Raw genomic sequence first — 21,053 nt, 5'->3', positions numbered from 1 at the left:
GTGCTGAATGACATTTTTCGATTTGATCAGATTATTCCTCTGGACTGGTCACTAAGGCTGGGCTCATACTGTCTTCTTGATGTCTTTGCATTATATTTTAAGTCCTAAGTGTTTTTTCCCCATCATCTTTCCAACTGGAACAGACTTGATCATATTGACCAGTATAAGATATGACCAGTACAAGATCTTTGCTGATTGGATCTGTAGTTGGGTACAGAATGCAATTCTAGTATATGATCCTCTACTTGGTTCAATCTACTCTGCTATCTCAATCTTCAGGAGTTTCCTGTATGTTGGAAGCTTGAGATCGTAGATAGACTTCTGTCTAGAAGTTGGGAGCAGAATGAAATTTGACCATAAAGCTGGCTTTAGCAAAGCCTAGTTATTTTTAGAAATTTGAATGCCAGGCAGTTAGTGTGAATATCTGAAATCGTTTACTCCTCGATCTGCTTTACAAAAGGAAAATGGGTGCAGAAAAAGTCCTAGTTGGCTTGGTTGGACTTTATCATTACTTCCAGACCTCATTTAGAAGCTGCAGATCTAAATCTGCCTTTCTCTGCCTCAGAAACCTGATGTGTTTAGGTCAAAACTAGTGGGGGCTCAAATGCTCATCTTTATCCTTGACACTGACAAAAGCCTCTTCTGTGGGAGGTTGGGGATCAGCGAAGCCAGAACTGTGGGCGAAGGGACTGGTTTCCACTGAAGATGAGTTGGATACCTGTAGAACATGAAAAGGTAGGGTTTTTTGTTTTGTTTTAAAGCAAACTAGAGGTAAAAAGACAGATTTTAGAATTGAATTGAGGACAAAGTTTAAAAAAAAGCAGGTTCAGGTTAAGTGTTCTATTTCTGCCACACAGTATTTAATGGGTATGTTTTAAGGATCAAATGGGTTAATGTAGTCATTGATGCATATTAGCTAATAGAATTTGGTTAGCCAGCAGAAGCTGCTCAGTCATACTTCCTAGCTGCAGTGGACTCTTACCAGTGGTGGGTACTGGTATTCATGGGCACTTGCTGGATTGATCTCTGCCAATGTCTGAACATCTGCATCTCTTGAATTCACCAGCCTTAGAAAGAGCTCAGCTTGACCTGCCTGGGAGAGGGTAAATGGTACTCTTATCTGAATCTGGAGTAGACCCAGTCCCTACCCTCTGCACTCACCTGGGGAATCGCATTCAGCTGGACAAGGCTGAGGTTGGAGTTAGGAGGAAGGACCTTAAGTGGGAGGCGCCAACGGCCACTAAGCATATGCTTATCTTGGTCAAATAGCAATAGTGAGGCCCAAGCCTTTGGTTGTGGTGCCCATGTAACTCCCTGCCAGGCTTGTAGTTCACAAATCAAAGATACCAGTGCTGATGGAGGCAACCTGTACAACAATCAAAGCCTAGGGATTTTATAGGACTCAGCCCTCAGGGGCCAGGGGCCCTCATGTACAGATTAAATAGCATGAGGCGAGGCCTTTATGCCCGACCCCTACTGACCTGGGTACAGGCTGCCTGCTTGCAAGGATGGCACAATTGCCCATAGGTCCAGGAGTTGATGGTGGCGGTAGGCAAAGGGCTGGGGGCAATATTGTGGTCCCTCCTATATCCTGTCCATCCTGGGTCAAGCTTGTCATTAGCTGCACCCAAACCCAAGAAGCATCAAGGCCCCGAAGGAAGTCATAGAAAATGACAAGGCCAGCCCTGCAGAATACAAATCTCATTACAAAAACACCAAATGCCTCCCCCCAGCCAGTACTCCAACTCTGGATGTCTAATGTGGGTCCCGCTAAATGTCTATAGTGGCTGAGTTTAATAGGCTGTAAAGGAGAGAGGGTATCTCACCCAGGATCATAGGGTGCAGGGCCTAGAACATCAGATGCAGGTAGGAGGAAGTGACGATCCAGACTTAAGTTCCTTGTCATGGTTCCATTAAGTATCTGCTGTGGACAAGAGTTCAACCATAGAGAACTGCAAATTGCCCGTGCTCCCCAAACTGCATGTCAGGATTGCCAGCCTTCAACCCAGTTTCTGCCAACTTCCTCACAGACGTTGAAGTGCCACGGAAGTTCTGGACATTTATGGAACTTGTAAGTGGTGACATTGGGGGTGCAACTGGTGGAAGGAGGAGGGAGTTATCGCCCCTTCTACTCAGGTGTGACCAGAGATCAGGGAGTTGATACCCCCTGGGTCCTAGAAACAAACAAGTTGGTTTGAGCTGGAAGAAGCCTTAAACTGGGGAACACAGGGTCATATACCAAAGACACAGGGATAGGCGCACAGACACAAACCGATGATACAGACAAGGACTCATTCTCCAGGCATTCACCCCTTCCCTGGGTTGGGTTCCCTGGGATGGGCTAGGGAGGAGTTGGGTTTTCACTGACCCCAGGGTGCCAGACTCAGGCCCTTCTTCTGCAAGGTCCGGATCTCTGCCTCCAGAAGCCGGTTTTCGGCTTCCACTACTAGAAGCTCTTCAGAGGTGGCACTTGCTTTTTCTGAGATGCATTAAAGTGACATGTCATCCTTTATGTAGTTCTCCATCGTTAGGTTTTCTGCACAAGTCTGGATTTGTCAGCTGGCTCCCATACTGCTGGTGCGCTCCCTCACACCCTTTTCTCCTCCCAAGTCTAGGACCTCGGTGTGGAAAGGCCCTGTAGTGTAGGCTAGTCCCTTCTGTTCACCTTTGTGGTTCTGCGACCGCCGCAACTCCAGGGCTGACGCCTCCACTTGCAGCTGCCATAATTTGTCCAGAACTCCGGGGTCCCGGCCTCCACCGCGCACGTAGGCCTCACGTAGAGCCCTAGCAAGTAGGCGGCAGAATGCAGTCTTCCCAGACTGAAGAGCCTTCCGCTCCTACCGCCTCCCCCCCACATAACCCTTGTTCCGGGACCTCACCGGATCTGGGCGGGCAGCGTTCCCGGATTGACCGGTAGCGGAGGGCAACAGAACTCAGCCTCCTTGAGAGAGCCCCTCTGGATGCTGGCACGGGGAGATGATGTCACGGACCAGCGCCCAAGGCCCCGTCCCACCCGCGCTCCCGCAGGGCTCCGGAGAGAGCCTCACCTGGGCTGCGACTGGAGCGCAAGGATGCGCGCCCCCAGCATCTGCAGAGCGCCGCGCGTCCGGCCGGCCTCTGCCCTGAGTTCGCGGAGCTGGCGCTCCAGGCCGAATGGCGCGGATAATTCCCCCCTGGGTCCCGCTACGTCAAGGAGGCGCCGTTTTAGTTCTGAGGGAGACAGGGCTGAGTCAGGGTGAGTGCTCGCACGGCGGGAAGGCCCAGCGTCCACGCCACCCTACCTCTCACCCTCGCCGCGGCGCTCCAGAGCCCGGCTTTGCGCTTCAGTCTCCGCCACGCGCCTGGCGCGGATTCCCTGCAATGCCCGCAGCCTCTCGCCAGGGCTCCCTGCAGTCTGGGAGGTGGGACCCTCAGTTGCCCAGGGACTCTTTTCCCGTAGCGACAGCCTCAGCAATTGCACCTGCAGGTAACGGGACCCGCTATCCCTGAACTGGGTGATCTCCCGCAAGCATTATCTACAGATAATGAAATTTGTAGCTATGTTTATGTTGTGTACCTCCTCTGTCAACATCTTTAGAGCTGATTTGCTGGCCTCCTGCTCTGAACGGCTCAGTTGTTCTTGTGTCACAATCTGGGGACAGGGAGACTCCTGAGAATACTGTTTGCTGGAAAACCTAGCCCCAGTCATACATAGGCGACCCTTACCGTGGTGCCCCGCTGTTCCATGGCTACTGAAGGCTGTGTTCCATGTGCCACCTCCGGAGTCAGCCGGCCAATGCAGAATCGCTGGGTATGGGTAGCCAACAAAGCCCAGGAGCGGAAAACCATATCACAGAACTCACAGGTCAGAAATCCCGACTCCCCAGAGTAATCGGCCATGGGATGTGATCCCTTCCTGAAACCAGCCGAGTCCTACAGAAGATGTGGCAAAGGAGCCGAGAAAGAACAGAGAGGAAAGCCAACTCTATTACATCTCCAAGACCTTCCAATTTGTTTATGTTTGGGGAGGTGTCCAAGCTCCCTGGGCTGCAAGTACAGGCCTAGGCATGCCAGGAGGATGTATGCACCTTGCCAACTTTGGGAGGAGCCCCACTTGAGAAAGTGTCACCCAGTTTGTTCCACCCATCGCATGAGTTTGGCCAAGTCTGTGGCAGCAGCTTCGATTTCCTTGCCTATAGAAAAAGACAGCCCCCTTCACCTAACTGGGCCTTTATCACTTTGGTCATTTCATAGCCGGACAGGGAAGTGTTTGTGTCACTGCTGTTCTCTGAAGTGGACAGAATTCAAGTGAGTGCTTGCGATTCTCCACTGCAGGGAACACTTGAAGCTAGTTGTTCCTCAGTGGGAAGGAACCTTACTCCATCTTGCTACACCCCCACCCCCTGTCAATCACTGTCACTGCTGCATCTCCAGTCATTTCAGTCACTTGTCCGGACTGCAGGCAGCATGGGCTCCGTCACAGTCCACCTTCCTGGTCTTCATCGTGCAGTGGATAGATAGCCCGATACATTCACCTCCATCTTTCCGCTGGCCGAGCCCACACTACACTTCCTTTTTGAACATTGCACTCAAGCTTATATATTCCTCATTTCCCTGTCTTATCAAGGAATGATACTGATTTGTATCTAGTAGGGACAACCAAAGGATGCTGGTTCCAAATGTTAAATTTCTAGTCCATAAAACTTTGTTCTAAGGTTTCATCTTTTCTAAAACAACTACTTCACTGGCCACTCCCCATGTCCTCACTTCCTATTAACTAGGAAAACCAAGTCATAAAGTCCCCAAACCCATGCATACTGGTAAATCCTGGGCACTAAAAAAATTCTTTCAGGAAAGAAAATGTAGTTTCTTTATTATGAATAATTTATTGCACAGGTTCTTCTGCATCAAGAGTTTCTGCTGAAAGGAAAAGGAATTCAGGTGGTGCTGAATTCAGTTTTCTCCCAAAACTTCTAAAAGTATTTCCCCTAAAAAAAAGAATCCATTCTCTAATTTTAAAGAAAATATATTTCTTACACAAGACAATCCAAACTGATGCAAAATATTTATTCCACGTTAGTTATTTTATGCAGTAGTTTTTCCCCTCAACAGACTTGTGATAACCACATCTTTTAAATCTGTAAATAATGTTATCAAAATAATCTTAATCTTTGAAATCTCACAAAAATTCATATTTTACAATCCACCCTGAATATCAAGGCTGCAAGAATAACATTTCCTATATCCAAATATTTTACAGCTGTACCCAAAAAAGAAAAAAAGAAAAACAAAAACAAAAAAAAATAAAACAAAAAACAACCACATATGCTTGGTTAAGGGCTAAGTTACCCGAGCAGCCAAAAAAATAAAATAAAATATCCAAATTATTAGCATTAATTTAATACAATTATAACTTCAATAGTCACTTTGTCATTGACAATGATTGCTTGAGCACTGGGGTGAGTGCCCAAGGGCTGGAGGAGCAGCTGTGGAGCAGAGCCACGGCCCCGCATCTCTGCACAGCCAGCTTCCACTTGTGCACGGCCCACAGGTACTGTGTGTGTGCTTAAAAAATTCCACCACACAACTGTCTCTCTATTAAGCAGATAACAGAGAACAAAACAAAGCTAAGCAAGACAATTGCTCTCTCTTTGGGATGTGATTATTTCCCTTGTGCATGAAGTATTCCACAACATAAGAAAAGGAAAAGAACACTTTATATTCTCGAACACAAAGCTGAGCTCATGGGGCAGGTCAACCGTGAGCACTCAGTCTTCACTTCCAGGCGTCGTCATCCGATGTCTCGCTGCTGCTGGTTTCTGTGTCGGAGTCTTCACACTCGGGATTCATAGTGCTTCTCCAAGGAGAGAACAGGGTGGAACTGCGGCTCAACAGGAAGCCGTTCTTTCCAAATCCATTTCTTCGTAGCTATGCAGGAGAGAGAAAATAAAACCCTCCAATGACTATACTGGTCCATGAAGATGGAAGGAACTGCAGAGAGTGGAGGGGAATCCCAAAAGATGTAACATCTCTTCAATCTTTTCAAACAGCCTGCACACACTGCCCTGTGGTGGTATTGTGTTCCCCCAAATATTGTGCACCCTAATAAATTTATCTGGGTCAGAGACAGAACAGCCACTAGATACAAAGGCTAGAAAATGGTGGCACTCACACCTTTAATCCTAGCACTCCAGAGGTAAAAATCCCTCTGGATCTCCGTGAGTTCAAGGCCACATTGGAAACGGCCAGGCATGGTGACTCATGCCTTTAATCCCAGGAAGCGAACCTTTAATCCCAGGGAGTGATGGTAGAAAGCAGAAAGGTATATAAGGCGTGAGGACCAGAAACTAGCAGCATTTGGCTGGTTAAGCTTTCAGGCTTTGGAACAGCAGTTCAACTGACAGCCATTGGGATGAGGACTCAGAGGCTTCCTCCAGTCTGAGGAAACAAGATTATCTGAGAAGTTGGCCAGGTGAGGTTAGCTGTGGCTTGTTCCGGTTCTCTGATCTTCCAGTTCTCCCCAATACCAGGCTCAGGTTTGATTTTATTAATAAGACTCTTTAAGATTCCTGCTACACTGCCCCATTATGAGAATCTCCAGTGTCATTTATGCTTTAAAGATTATTATTATTATTTTTGGATTTTTTTCAGAGTTTCTCTGTGTAACTCAGAGATCTGCCTGGCTCTTCCTCCCAAGTGCTGGAATTAAAGGCGTGAGCCACTGCTGCCTGGCCAAGATTTTTATTTTTTATGTGTGTGGTATCCATGGAAGCCAGAGACCTCAAATCCTTTTGGAGTTACACGTGGTTGTGAACCAACATGGCTGCCAAGAATCCAACTCAGGTCCTACGAAGAGCTGGGCATCTTCTCCACCACCAGGCATCTTTCCCAGCCCATTATCTATGCTGCAGAGGAGGATATGCGAATGAGGGCTGTAGAAATTTCATTTCTCTTGTTCATTTTGGTATTGAAAACCCAGGATCTAGTGGTATTTTACTCAGCAAGAATCCAAGCATCAACTGAGTCAGTTTACATGAGCCTGTTGGTTACCTTGCTCTGGTCAGAGTACCAGAAGGACAGGGATGGTTTTCTGAGCACAGCCTTGTGGTTCTGGTAAGAGTTTAGAGCTGTGAGCAAGGAACCTGTTACTTAGTTTCTAAATCTGCTCACTGGCCTGGCCTCTATCTTCTGAGATTCCTACTGTAAAGGCAGTCTGACACCCACCGCTCAATTTTAGAGTTTCCTGGCCAGCTTCAGTAGGACATGGCTGTAATCTTAGCAACTTTGAGACAGAGGCAGGAGGATTGCTGTAGGTTCAAAGTAGCTTGGTCTACATTCCAAACTACCAGGATTACATAATAAGAACCTGTTTTATGTTCATTGGTGTTTTGCCCTTATGTAGGTCTGTGTGAAGGTTTCAGATGCCCTGGAACTGGAGTTACAGACAGTTGTGAGCTGCCATGTGGGTGCTGAGAACTGAACCCAGGTCCTCTGCAAGAGCAGCCAGTGCTCTTCACTGCTGAGCCATCTCTCCAACCAATGTAGACCTGGCTGGGATTAAAGCCGTGCATCATCACCACACGTGGTGTCTAAAGACAGGGTAGGAGACTGACTCTTAAGCAGTTAGTTTAGTGTCAGAGATGGCTCACTCAGGGCTGAGTGCCTACCTGTTCTGTTCTCATGTGGAACTCCTTGAGCTCATCCTCTGTGAGTGGAAGGCAACTCTCATCATTTTCAGGATATTCCTGCCATCCCATTGCTTTTAATAACCTGGAGGAGGCAAAAAGACAGGCAAGTCAACATGATGCTGGTAAGCTTGACCACGCAGCCTTACTAGCCCCCGTGTGACTGCCCAAGGCCAATGGATGTTACAGAAGGAATTCTGTCTTCTCCCTAGTAGATCAAGTTACTCAGTTGTTCATATCTAAATGGAGGCTCTTCACGGTTAAAGGGAAAGTGACCTATTAAAAGAGTAGAAACAGAAGATAAGATGGTACAACAAAACAAAAACAAAACCTTGCTACACAGAAGGCTTTCATAGATACAAACGGAGAAGGAGCAAGAAGTTAGTCTTTGTTCCTTGTGAACAAACTGCATACCTCTCTGGGCTCCACAGCTCTTTCAATTTTGTGGCTTTCTGGAGCTCTCACATAACCTCACTAAACCCTGAAGCGCCTCCAGACCAGTGGTTTTCAACCTGTGGGGTACAACCCCTTTGGGAGGTCAAGACCCTTTGACAAGGGTCACATACCAGATATCCTACACATCAGATATTTATATTATTATTCCTATAAGTAGCAAAATTACAGCTATGAAGTATTTACAAAAATAATTTTATGGCTGGGGGTCACCACAACATGAGGAACTGTTAGGTCCACAGTGTTAGGAAGGCCGAGAACCACAAGCTTCCTGTGAGAAGTACTGCCGTACTTGGCAGGTGCCATCTGCTACATGGCTGTAGAAGGCAGATTACTCTGCCTATAGACAAGGCCTTCAGTTAAAACAGTCGGGTCCATATACACGATTCCGTGGCTCCTCAAATTCCTTTTAAAGAGATTTTACAGTAACTGCTGGGTGGGGCCAACACACCCATAGAAAATCTTCTCTGCCCTGACTACATCCCTAAAACTGAAGTCTAAATTAAACTGCACAAATACAATGGGGACTGTGGAAAAAAGGTCAAAATCTGAGAGAAGGCCCAGTGGGCAAATGGCTAACGTGGGGCCAGGATTTCAAGGTCACATCTCTCTTAAGTTTTAAGTATGTCTAAGGGTCTTCTACACCATACATCTTATCCTCACCTGTGCTCTGCTTCCAGAGAGTGAGATAGGACTTCTCCTTCTTCTACAATGGGTAGAGAAAGACCGTTCTGAAGACAACCTTGTTCTCCATTTTCCTTTGGTTCGGGTGTGTGGCTGCCCTCCAACTGGAATAATAACAGGATGGACAGACTTGGTTCAATGATCATTTGTGGCAAGATAAGCAACCAGCCCAACTGAGAAGTTAGAACAGTGTTTCCAAGGGCACATCTCCCCGTCACCAACACAAGTTTTTCTCACTTCAAAACCAAGACCTGCTGTGCCAATAAACTAACTGGAGAGTCAGAAGATCCAGAACACGCAATGCTAAAGCTGTGTATGTGTGTGGGCTTCAACACAAAATCACTGAAGATAAGCAGGAGAGATCTCACACAGGTTTTAAGTAAGGCAGTGACTATTAGATAAAGCAACACATAACACATGAACAATACTTAACTAGACTTCACTGAAAACAAGTTTTTCTCTGTTAAAGACACCGTTTAGAAAATGATACGGCATGGCAGCATATGCCTGTAATTCTAGGATTGAGGAGGCAGAGGCATCAAAATCAACAATTCCAAGCAAGACCCAGCACTGCCCCTACATACACACACAGATAAAAAAATAGATGGGGAGGAAGAATTGTGAAAACCTTGTATGATACACAAAGAGCACTTAAAATTCAACATTAAGTAATTAACACTTTAATTCAGGAGGGGCTGGGAGTAGGTGCACATTTTTAACCCATCACTTGGGACACAGAATGCCTTCACTCTCTAAGCCATCTCACCAGCCTCCAAGACTACTTTTGGAGGAAAAATTTAAGAGATAGCAATTATAAGCTCCTCAAAATATAAATGGCATACACGGCAACCCCCACTCTGCTTCTTAGCATTGTACATCATTCTTATCAAATTCTAAGAATTAATGTAAAATGCTTCATGTTCAAATGTTCCTTCCAATAAAACCACACATGCAAGTATCAAGGCCAGGCTGGGCCAGGGGGTGCACACCTTTGATTTCAGCGCTCAGGTGGCAGAGGCAGATGGATCCCTAAGAGTCTGAGGCCAATCAGGGATACATAGTGAGACCCTGTCTCAAAGAAACAAAAAACAGAGACAGTGAGATGGTTCAGTGGGTAAAGACACTTGATGCCTGAAACCTGAGTAGTTTCCGGCCTCCACTAGTGGACTGTGGCACACGGCCATACCTACCTGGATTTTAAAAAAAGTTATAAAAGAAAGGAAACAGGGCTGGAGAGATGGCTCAGCGGTTAAGAGCACTAGGTGCTCTTCCAGAGGTCCTGAGTTCAATTCCCAACAACTACATGGTGGCTCACAACCATCTGTAATGAGATCTGGCACATAGGCAGAACACTATATACATAATACACAATAAATAAATCTTAAAAAAAAAAAAAAAAGGAAAGAAAGAAAGGAAACAAACAAAAAACCACCTGTAACTAGCTGGTGGTGGTGCATGACTTCAGTCCCAGCATTCAGGAGGCAGAGGCAGGTGGATCTCTTAGTTTGAGGCCAGCCTGGGCTACAGAGTGAGTTCCAGGACAGTCAGGACTACACAGAGATTGAAAAAAACAAAAAACCATAACAAACAAACAAGAAAGGCCCCATGTATAACAAACAAACCCAAACAGAGTACAACAGAACAACCCCTACTCTTACCCCCTCTAGCTTGTCACAGTCTCGGCTTTCTGAGCAGTCTCCATTTCGTTCATCCTTCAGAGTCTTCAGGAACTCACTCTTCCTGTCCGTGGTTCGGCGAGTCAATTTGGTCAGGCGAGAGGAGGTGATCTCAATGGGAGGGGTAGTACTGGAGGGACTCTGGGCAAACACCACAAACAGATTGCTCTTAACAGTAAAGGGCAAAAACTAGGAATCCCCGAGTCACTTTCTATACCATATTGATTCTGAACTTTTGCTTGAATAAACAGGGCTGGAGATAAGCTCAGTGGTTGAGAACACTGGCCATTCTTCCAAAGGACCCAGGTTCAATTCCCAGAACCAATGACGCAGGTCACAACATTCTGTAACTCCAGGGATCTGAGACATACATGTAGGCAATACACCCACATGCATAAAACAAAAACTCCCCCCACAGCAGCTCATTTAAAAACACTGTAATACAGACTCCTGATTATCTCATACACCTATTTTAACCCTTCCACAGAAAGCGGGGAGGTCCAACCTTGGTTTATTGAAGCACTCTCACCACCCAGTTACCGTGTACTTGACAACTATGAGCGTCGGTAAAGAAGCAACTGTCAGAAAAGCACAGTTACGGCAGAAATGGTGTCTGTTGTAACTGCACCACACATTGCACAAACAGTACAAATCAATGGAAAGGTCCAAGGGTGTTGTGTGTGTGTGTGTGTGTGTGTGTGTGTGTGTGTGTGTGTGTGTGTGTAAAGATCCCACTGTACAGCCCAGGCAGGCCAGGAACTTAAAATAATGCTCTTGCCTCAGGCTGTACTGTGATTTAGGCATTTAATACCACATATTGCTCCGAAATGACAACTTACACAAAATTATTCTTTTACAATTTTTAAGAAATAGTTAGGCTCAGCAGTTCAGAGCACTAGCTGCCCTTCCACAGGACTTGTGTTTGGTTCCCAGTACCCATGGCAACTTAAAACTGCCTGTAACTCTAGAACCGGTGGTTCTGACACCCTCTTCTATGTATACATACATATACATCCAGGTAAAATGGAGGGATAAGCAGGAGGATCAGATGTTGAAGATTGTCCTCAAAGTCACTATGGGCTACATAAAATCCTGTCTTCTTAAAAAGAAAAAAAGAGGGGCTGGAGAAAAGGCTCAGTGGTTAGGATCACTGACTGCTTTTCCAGAGGACCTGGGTTCAGTTCCCAGCACCCACATGGCAGCTCACAACAGTTCCAAGGGAACTGACATCCATGGCAAAACACCAATGCACATAAAATAAATACATAAAAGAAAAAGGAAAAAGGGCAATATTTGAAAAGGCTGCCCTATAATTATCCTCACTCACCTCTTTGGGAGAGTTCAGAACTATACCAGCAGCTAGTACCACTGGTTTAGTAACAGAAATTGGATTGGTAAAAGCAGATTCCCGGCTAGAGGAAAGGGATCCTGATTTGTGTTCCATTCTGTTAGCTTTCCATGCGTTGGGCTATATGGGAATAAAGAAAAATGTCAGTCAAAAGCAGCACACAGTCAGGAACTTAGCTTGCAAAATCATAAGAAAGTGAGAAATGTTAATGTGGGAATATAAATTACCAGAGCTTACCTGTCAACATGAATGAAACCTTTCTGAGCTTAGGCAGATGGGGAACAGATAGGCCATGAGCTGTGTGTGGGTAGGTTTAACAGCTTTCTTTATGGTGCTAGTTCTCAAAGCATTTAATTGCCCGAAAAGGAGACTTTCCACTCATTCACAACCCGACCTCTGTAATTTTGTATGTGTTGTTAACTTCCACAAAGCACCTCAGAAAAAAATGTAGTTTTCTAGAGATTTTGATAGTGACAGGAAAGTTCCATGCTAGGATGTATACTGCAAATGGCACACAGTCCTTGTTTAAATCCAGAGGCCCTTTTTTGGCTCGGTTTGGGGAGGTCTGGCCATGGTCCCAACCATAACAACATAGTACAGTTGGAATACTCCATTATTTTAGTCAACCACACTGTCTGAAGAGATCAAAGAAGATGATACAGGTCAACAGAAAGGATAAAAGTAATTGCAAAACTATTTATTCTCCAACAATGAAACAGAAGTACGAGATCTTCATGAAAAAGGAAGAGCCTGAATGAAAATAATTCCTTCCCATGATGTATTCTTGGATGCAGGTTGTCCAGATGACAGAACAGTTTTAGGAAGAAAACACACTAGACAGCATATCTACCACATATCAGGGCGTTGCCATAATGTTACTTTTACTTTTTTTTAAACATAGGGTTTCTGTGTAGCTCTGGCTGTCCTGGAACTTACTCTGTAGGTCAGGCTAGCCTCGAACTCAAGAGATCTGCGTGATTCTGCCTCCCAAGTGCTGGGATTAAAGGCATGAGCCAGCACCACCCAGCTCTTTTTTTATAGTTTATTTATTTAATGTATATGAATAATCTATCAGTATGGATAGATTTACATCAGAGGGCATCAGATTGCACTAGATGGTAGTGAGCCACCCACCATGTGTTTTTGGGAACTGAACTAAGGACCTCTGGAAGAGGAGACAGTGCTCTTAACTGCTGAGCCATCTCTCCAGCTCTGCTGCCTAGTTCTTTTTTAAACATTTACTTTTATTTGTTTGTGTCTGCACAAGGGTGTTGGATCCACTCCAACTGGAGGGAGTTACAAGCTGTTGTCAACCACCTCCTATGGGTGACAGGAGCAGAACGTGGGTCGTATGTGCTCTTAACCACAGAGCCTTCTTGCCAACCCCCATATTCTTTAATTCTTAAGACAACTACGTACGATGATTATGTTTACATTTACTGAGGACACTAGAGTTATGCAGTTTGAGTTCTAGAATTAGAAACAAGCCACCATGTCCAGCATCTCCTACTTTTTATTATATGATCACATAGCAGAAGTATTTCCCCTCAATCTTACACTACCATCATTTTACTGCCAACATACAACTGCAAGTCAGTGATCAGCTACTGTGGACTCATAGTCGCTAACAACTGCAAGTCAGTGATCAGCTACTGTGGACTCATAGTTGCTAACACTTAGTTTCCTCATATTTGCATTTAATCTATTCTATAAAACAGCTGTTTTATAAATAAAACTTGTATCCTTATATTAAAACTTTCAAAATACATTAGAGAATGATATATTGCTCATTACTAAAAATTTCTAAATCTGATTCCTTTCCAGTACACATTCATTCTCTATGTTCAGTTTTTATCTCCAGAATTCCTATCAGTCGTTATAATGGGCATAGTCTTCTAGGCTCAATATTATCCTAACTTTTAAAAATAATAGTTTCATTGCTTTTGTATGTATGCATTCATGTACATGTACATGTAATTCAGGATAACTGGTGGGAGTCAGTTTTCTCCTTGCACAATATGGGTCCCAGGGATTAAACTTAGGTTCTCAGGCTTGATGGCAAGTGCCTTTACCCACACTCAGCCAGACCATTCTGTTATCTTTTCCTTTTAGAAAACAGTAACCATTCAGTTTCAGTTGCTCAAATAATGTAAATATGTAAGGCTGCCTCTATTCACTCTCTTTCCATACTGAAGGTCTTTCTTCTCCATTGCTTCCCACATTAATCACTTGCTTTCACTCTGAATATGGCATTTCCTGACTCCATTTTGGTGTATACGCATGCACGCGTGCACGCGTGCACGCTCTGCCACATGCACATGAGTATGAAGTGGAGGCTCAAAATCAACACTGTGAGCTACCCTGGATCACTCCTCACCTTCATTCAGTGAACTCAAGTTTGCTGCTATAGTTAGTCCAGCTAGCTAGCTTGCTCAGGAGACCCTAGAGATCTCCACTTTTTGAGCACTGGAACTATAGGTATTAAGGAACTATCAAGCCTACTTCAATGTACTTGAGACAGACCTACTGATCGACTGCTGAGAATATGTATGCTGTGTGGATGAAATATTCTCTTGACATATGTAAAGTACATTTGGGCGATGGGGTAGTTTACCTCTGAGGTTTCTTTGATTTTAACTTTAATAAGCTCTCTAGAGATGAAAACCTGGTACTGAAAAATCACCCTCTTTCCAGCATTTTGGAGGACTGCTGTCATCCTCATCCTCATCATCCAGTTTCTCAAAGAGGGTTCTGGGATCTACTCCATCTTTTTTGGTGCAGCTAAAAGATAGGGATGGAGGAATTTTGTGCTCTTTTTTGAAAAATAGGCTACCAATATGAGCTCTGGGAGTTTGGGAACCACTAACCCAAAGCTTTTGCCTATGAATTCCTTCTACAATGGTTGCTAGACAAGCTGCTTTATTAGGATGCACTAACTTAGTCTATGCGACTGAATGTGCATTATTTGCCATGATTTCCTCTTTAAAAGGATGTACATAACAAAGACAGGCAGATCTCTGAGTTCGAGGTCAGTCTGGTCCACAGAGCAAGTTCCAGAGGGCAGAGAAACCTTGTCTCCAAAAAATAAAAATTAAATAAAAATATCAATCTAAAAAGGCATACATAAGCCTAGCATGGTGCTGCACACCTTTAATCCCAGCACTGGGGGAGGCAGAGGCACATAGATGTCTGAGTTTGAGGCCAGCCTGGTCTACAAAGGGACTTCCAGGACAGCCAAAGCTACACAGAGAAACCTTGTCTCAAAAGAACCCAAAAATAAATAAGTAAAAAAATACTCATATGTATAGGTGTATAGACCCACAGACAGACAGACACAGACACATACTTTCTTGTCCTGCTGGGGGTCAAATGCCATAAAATAATCTTTTTGATCTTTTCATAAAACCCTTCAAGTGACCAGAGAAACCTAGTGTGAGGCTGCTGAGCTGGAGGGAGCTTGAAGATCACCAAATCCCACACTTAGCTGAGGACTGGAATGCCTGCATACCCATCCTGCCAAAGATCTCTTCAGCCTTGGCACTTCAAAGGACAAGAAACTGGCTCCCTCCTGACAGCTGTGACTCTGAAAGCTGATTCTTCCTGGTTTTCACTGATTAGGTCTAGATCCAGAAAATCTATGTGCTTCCTTGGCTCCAGGAAAGCATCCCTCTGCAAACTGGGACCATCTCCTTAGAGGCATTTCAAGCAGCATGGCCCCAAAGCCGTTGGCTGTTCCTTATGAGGTCAGTTTTTAGGCACCTAATCAAGCCTGGAAGCAGAATTGGACATGGTGACCTTCATTCATCTTGGCTTCCTCCTGTTCCTGATGACAGCAGTCATGAGGCATGGCCACTGCTATTCTGAAAGGTGAGGACAAATGGACTGGAGCTCTGAGGGCTGGAGACAGCTTTCTTCTGGGGCTCGTTCCTCAGAGCATACTAACATGTCTTGGTCTCTCTGACATTAAAACAGCCTCCTACTCTCTATCAGGTTCTCTTTTGACAAACTTCTCAACTTCCAGTCAAATTGTCTGTCTGTCACCCTTGCCCTTTCTGCCCAGAAGCCACAGCCGATCCATTTGGAAAATTCTTTTCCGGTTTCCATAACGGTGCCCTGTCCTGTTTCCTGTTTGACATTTCTTCTCACTCACTCCATCCTCTGCTTCCCTTTAGACATTGCCGTCCTCTAGGGCACCGACCTCAGTCATCTGCTTGCCACCATCTATTTGAGGGGTTCCTTTCCTCTTTTTGGGATGTGATTTTTGTCTCCTCCCACCCTCATTTGGAGCTAGAGACTGGACCCAAATTTGGTAACGATTAGAAAGTCTTTTTTGTGGTGTGCACTGCTACTGTATTCTTGAACTTCTCATACAGCCCAGACTGGTACAACTGTTTTCTCCAAGTGTTCTGCCAGTAGGCATGTGCCTGAGGGACACAGCTGGTGGTAGCGCAGGGAAGAAAAGAACCCCAGGAACTGGAGGACAGAGTTGTGAGCCGCCATTCTGGTGCCAGGAACTGAACCTCGGTCCTAATGTGAGAGCAGCCAGTGCTCTGAACCACTCTCTTCAGCTAGGGCTTTAAAATATTGACCCCACTGCCTCCTGGATTTTGGGATTATAGGTTTACAAAACCGTTTTGCTATGAAATCTTTATAAATTCTTTACTTTTGTTTTTTGATACAGGGTTTCTCTGTCTAGCCCTGGCTATATCGGGGCTTTGTAGACCAGGTGGGCCTCAAACTAGATCCACCTGCCTCTGCCTCCACCTCCCTAGTACAGGGATTAAAGGTATATTTAAACTACTATCCAGCTTTATAAATTCTTAAGGATGGGTAAAATGTAAAGTGTGCTTGCCATGTTGGTAATAAGCACTGTTTACATTGGCATTTACTGTATGCCAGTTAAGTACTTCACAGAGTGTCAGCTACTTCTCACTGAAAAATTAAAGGTTGAACATTACCGCATCCACTGTGTATCTGCATCCACTGTGTATCTGCATCTCTACTGTGTATCTGAAATCCCAGGTGTTAAATCCCTCGGAACTGAAGCTGCAGGTGGTGGTGAGCCACCCCAATTGAGGTGCTCGGGACAGAACAAGGTTCTTACTGAACATCAACAAGTGTTCTTAACAGTCCCTAGACTGTCTCATTGTAACATTTACCCTTCTCATTTGAATATATTGTTTTTCTTATACAGCAGAAGCATAAATGTCCTAAATATTTTACAAAGATAATTGCTGCAGGGTGGATGAGATTGCCTCAGCAGGTGAAGGCACTTACAGTCAAGCCTGACGACAACCTGAGTTCAATCTCCAGGATCCACATGGTGGAAGGAGAGAACTCTTGACAAGATCTTGTCATTGGACCTTCACAAGTACCATGGAATGCAAGCACTCACACACACATGCGCACAATAAATAAATAAATAAGTAAGTAAGTAAGTAAATAAAATAAAATAAAATAAAAGCAGTAACAATAAAAAGGGTACTATCAGGCCAGGTGGTAGTGGTGCATGACTTTAATCCCAGTAGGCGGGAGGCAGAGGCATGGAAATCTCTATGAGTTCGAGGCCAGCCTGATCTACAGAGCAAGTTCCAGGACAGCCAGACCTCTTACAGAGAGAAACCCTGTCTCAAAAAACCAAGGGAGGAAAGAAGGTAACTATCTATTTAGATTTAAAATAACCCTAAAAGCCCATATGTAGATGAATTGGTCCCCAGCGACAGGAAAGTGTTATATGGTCTTGAATGTGTTACCAGTTTCCTGGATTCTTTTTGTGTCATCTCTTTCTGACCACCACAAGGTAAAAAGACTTTCTCTAGAACTCTGAAATACCACCCATGATGTACTCATATGAAACAGACCACCGTCCTTGAATGGCTTCTCTCTGCAGTACTGGGGATTACATCGAGAGCCCTGCATGTAAGAAGTGAGGACTAGCCCTGAGCAGTACCCCAGTCCTTCACAGGCATTTAAAGTTGCACCAATGACTGCTGCCTAAAGATTTCTTTACTTCTTCACTTCATTTAACTTTACTACCATCTACATCGCAGGGTCTTGTCATGCAGCTTAGCTGGCCTCAAATCCACCGTCTACCTGGCTCAAATGCAGGTATGAGCCATTAAACCTGCTACTTTGTATCTCTTAAGGCCTCAAGTCACCAAAAGTTTTCTAGTTGCAAACAGGAAAAACTTATCTTGGAGACAAGGTACACTTGTCCGGCCTGGAACTCGCAAACCCGTCCTTTAACTCAACAATTATCTGCTACCTATGCTTCTCGAGTGCTGGGATAAAAGGTGTGCAACATAACATGTGGCCTGATCCAAGTCATTGTCCTCAACTTGCCAGCAGCCAAGTGACAAAGGATTGAGAAGCATTATTGCTATTGTAAACATAGCTCTCTGGATTTCTGTGATAAATTTTTTTCTATGTATGATTTGTAACTTCTTGATAGTATTTAACTGTGTCAACTAAAGTTCTTTCCCCATACCTTACTGTCTATCCTCTTGCCTAGATAATCTGATCTACTGTAAGAGAAACAATCATTTTTACTGTATGTAGTAAGCACTCTGTCATGGGACTAGGTAGAGAGTTGTTGGATAAGCTGTTGGCTGCCCAAGTAGTGTCAACACCAGAGTTTGGATCCCTAGCACTCAAGAAAACATGTATGTAAATGCAGTACAGATGTGGTAGGCCTCCTGTAATTCAAGCACCCAGAAGGAAGACACATAAAATCCTAAGGCAAGCTAGTTAGACTAACTCAATCAGCAACCTCTAAATTGAGTTGTTTGATGTTAACCATATGCCTCCTACATACAAATACACATAAATCCATGCATGCACAACATACAAAAATACAGTTTTTAAAAAGACAGGTTCCCAGTCTTAATATTTACCTTAAAATGCTACTGAGGGGATTAACATGGCCCAGTCACCACCCACCCTAGTGTTTGCTGGTCCTAGAACTTCTGTAATCATCACTTCTTCGATGTCAAACATTCTCCAAACTCTGCTTATCTACCATACTCCAAAGATGCTTGAAATTTTTTGTTTCTTTAAGTAAAACCTTGATGAATGACCACAGTCTACACTGGTCTTGCTATTTTGGACTATATTTAATAATTAATTTAATTAAAATGTATTTAAGAGTCTTAAAAAATGTGCTGTTTAATTCCCAACCTGTACTACTATATCCAGCCATTACAGCACCAAGAGCATAAGAGATACTTTGTACTGCTCTTAATGAGCAAGCACATCCAATGTGCAGAATGGAAAGTGAACTGCTGCTCACTAGGGTTTGCTCTCAGTAAACAGCACATTTCACTTCAATCAGTACAGATCGAAAATCATCCAAGCAATTATGTGGTTTAGTTAAGTGTGCTTCTTAGAAATAAGAGTATTTCTAGCCTTAAGGTTACATCAAGAGGAGGAAAATAAATCGATGTGATGAGTGCTGCGACTGGGGAGACCCAGTGCCATGCAATGATGGAGGTGGAAGGCCTGTTCAGATGTTTAGACACAGAAGATGGCATAGCCTCATTAGGGATTTCTTCCTAGCTAAGAGAAAAGGGCCAATAGAATATACTTATGGGCCAAGCATAGTGGTGAACGCCTTTTATCCTAGCACTCAGGAGGTGGAGGCAGGCAGATCTCTGGAGGCCAGTCTGATCTATAAGAGTGAGATTCAGGACAACCAGGGCTACACAGAGAACCTTGCCTTAAGAAACAAATAATACAAACAAAAAGCAGAATGGGGGCCTGGAGAGATTGCACAGCAGATAATATGACTAGGTGGTCTTCAAAAGGAGCTCAGTTCCCAGAACCATTTAGGTGGCTCACAACTGTCTGTAATTCCAGCTCCAGGTGATCTAATGCCTCTGGCCTCCCAGTGCACCTGAACTTACATATCTGCACATAATTTAAAAAAAAAAAATAAAAATAGACCTTTACCACTGACTGCTGACAGGTATGATTCCTTATAGCCTAAGTGCTGGGATTAAAGGTGTGCACCAACATGCTGGACTTGTTTTTATACTTTTAAAGGGATGAAAAATTAGCAGCAGCAGTAGTCTTAATAGACAACAAAAGCTAGAGCAGACTAAAACATTCATGTGTGGCTCTTCAGCAAAAAAGATTTACTGTTCCGGGGTGGGGTGGGGTGGTGGGGTGGTAGTGGTGGGTGGTGGCACACACCTTTAATCTCAGCACTCAGAGGTTGAGGCAGGTGGATTTCTGTGAGTTCAAGGCCAACCTGGTTTACAGAGTGAGTTCTAAGACAGGCTCCAAAGCTACAGAGAAACTCTTATCTTGAAAAACCAAGTTTGAAGCCACTGAACAAATTTAGGAGTGGAATGATACACTCTATCCCTACCCCCAAGACACTCCATGGAGTCTTTTGTTATGTTGCCCAGACCTTGAACTCTTACAATCAACTGATTTTTCTGCACCAGCCTCTTGTGTAGCTGGTGCTACAGGTGTGTGTCAATGTACCCAACTATTTAAGAATTATCATTTTAGCGGGTCTGTGAAATATGGAGATTAAAAAAATAGAAGGGTATATGACTTAGTGACAAAGTCCCATCATGAGGTGATGGCGCACACCTTTAATCTGCACTTGGGAGACAGAGGCAGGTGGTTCTCTGAGTTAGGACAGCTTGGTATGCAGAGTTAGTTCGAGGACTATACAGAGAAACCCTGTCTTGAAAAACAAAATAGAGATCAAGTCCTAAACATTCTGTAACTGCTTGGCTGAAGGGAGTCAGGGTAGGTAGATAAAGAATATGAGGGGCTGGGCAGTAGTAGTGCCTTCCTTTAATCCTAGCACTTGGTATGCAGAGCCAGCCTGGTCTACAAAGTAAGTTCTAGGACAGCCAAGGCTACAAAAAGAAATCCTGTTTTTTGAAACACCAAAATAAATAAATAAATAAATAAATAAATAAAAAAATAAAAAAATAAAAATAAAAAAAGTCAGAAGGAAGCTGAAGGCAATGTATTCAATGTGATTGATCAGACAGATGTTAATACTATTAAAGGAATAACAGGGTGATGGCATTTTATCAGAGGAATAGAAAAGTAACTAAGGGCTGGAGAGATGGCTCAGAGATGAAGAGCACTGGCTGCTTTCCCAGAGGTCCTGAGTCCAATTCTCAACAACTACATGGTGGTTCCCAACCATCTGTAATGAGATCTGATGCCCTCTACTGGCCTGTAGACATACATGCAGGCAGAACA

At 44.2% G+C, this 21,053-nt stretch overlaps 2 protein-coding genes across 6 annotated transcripts in view; both read right to left on the bottom strand.

Annotated features, from left to right (window-relative positions):
• Window positions 1-411: 411 nt before the first annotated feature.
• Ccdc17 (coiled-coil domain containing 17) lies at window positions 412-4,874 on the bottom strand. 2 transcript variants are annotated; one of them, XM_042271657.2, is made up of 13 exons: window positions 3,706-4,874; window positions 3,557-3,631; window positions 3,289-3,460; window positions 3,048-3,210; window positions 2,880-2,963; window positions 2,666-2,784; window positions 2,369-2,479; window positions 2,029-2,174; window positions 1,827-1,924; window positions 1,482-1,685; window positions 1,162-1,366; window positions 983-1,093; window positions 412-718 (listed from the first exon to the last, which is right to left on the bottom strand). In XM_042271657.2, the coding sequence occupies exons 1-13, from the start codon at window positions 3,877-3,879 to the stop codon at window positions 590-592; spliced, it is 1,791 nt and encodes a 596-aa protein (XP_042127591.1). In that variant the 5' UTR covers window positions 3,880-4,874; the 3' UTR covers window positions 412-589. The 2 variants fall into 2 exon arrangements, with proteins under 2 accessions (XP_042127591.1, XP_042127592.1); XM_042271658.2 differs by having other exon boundaries at window positions 1,827-1,921.
• Window positions 4,875-5,030: 156 nt separating this feature from the next.
• Window positions 5,031-21,053, bottom strand: part of Gpbp1l1 (GC-rich promoter binding protein 1 like 1) — a 53,973-nt gene continuing 37,950 nt past the window's right edge. For all 4 annotated transcript variants that reach the window (XM_042271661.2, XM_042271662.2, XM_006986571.4 and 1 more), the window contains exons 8-12: window positions 11,805-11,945; window positions 10,460-10,618; window positions 8,781-8,905; window positions 7,647-7,749; window positions 5,031-5,907 (exon numbers count right to left, since the gene is read on the bottom strand). In XM_042271661.2, coding sequence (XP_042127595.1) covers window positions 5,755-5,907; window positions 7,647-7,749; window positions 8,781-8,905; window positions 10,460-10,618; window positions 11,805-11,945 — 681 coding nt within the window. In that variant the 3' untranslated portion in view covers window positions 5,031-5,754. The remainder of the gene's footprint in view (window positions 5,908-7,646; window positions 7,750-8,780; window positions 8,906-10,459; window positions 10,619-11,804; window positions 11,946-21,053) is intronic.

This window comes from Peromyscus maniculatus, chromosome 2, assembly GCF_049852395.1.
Source record: "Peromyscus maniculatus bairdii isolate BWxNUB_F1_BW_parent chromosome 2, HU_Pman_BW_mat_3.1, whole genome shotgun sequence".
Lineage (NCBI taxonomy): Eukaryota > Metazoa > Chordata > Mammalia > Rodentia > Cricetidae > Peromyscus > Peromyscus maniculatus.
This window is presented reverse-complemented; position numbering and strand designations above follow the sequence as displayed.

What these genes read in the sequence shown, in the direction of transcription:
- Ccdc17 (XM_042271657.2), bottom strand. Translation starts at nt 3,879, where the DNA reads ATGGCCGATTACTCTGGGGAGTCGGGATTTCTGACCTGTGAGTTCTGT. An exon ending in GCGCTCCAGTCGCAGCCCAG is followed by an intron (nt 2,964 to 3,047) that starts GTGAGGCTCTCT and finishes TCCCCGTGCCAG; the next exon opens with CATCCAGAGGGGCTCTCTCA. An exon ending in GCGGTCGCAGAACCACAAAG is followed by an intron (nt 2,480 to 2,665) that starts GTGAACAGAAGG and finishes AATGCATCTCAG; the next exon opens with AAAAAGCAAGTGCCACCTCT.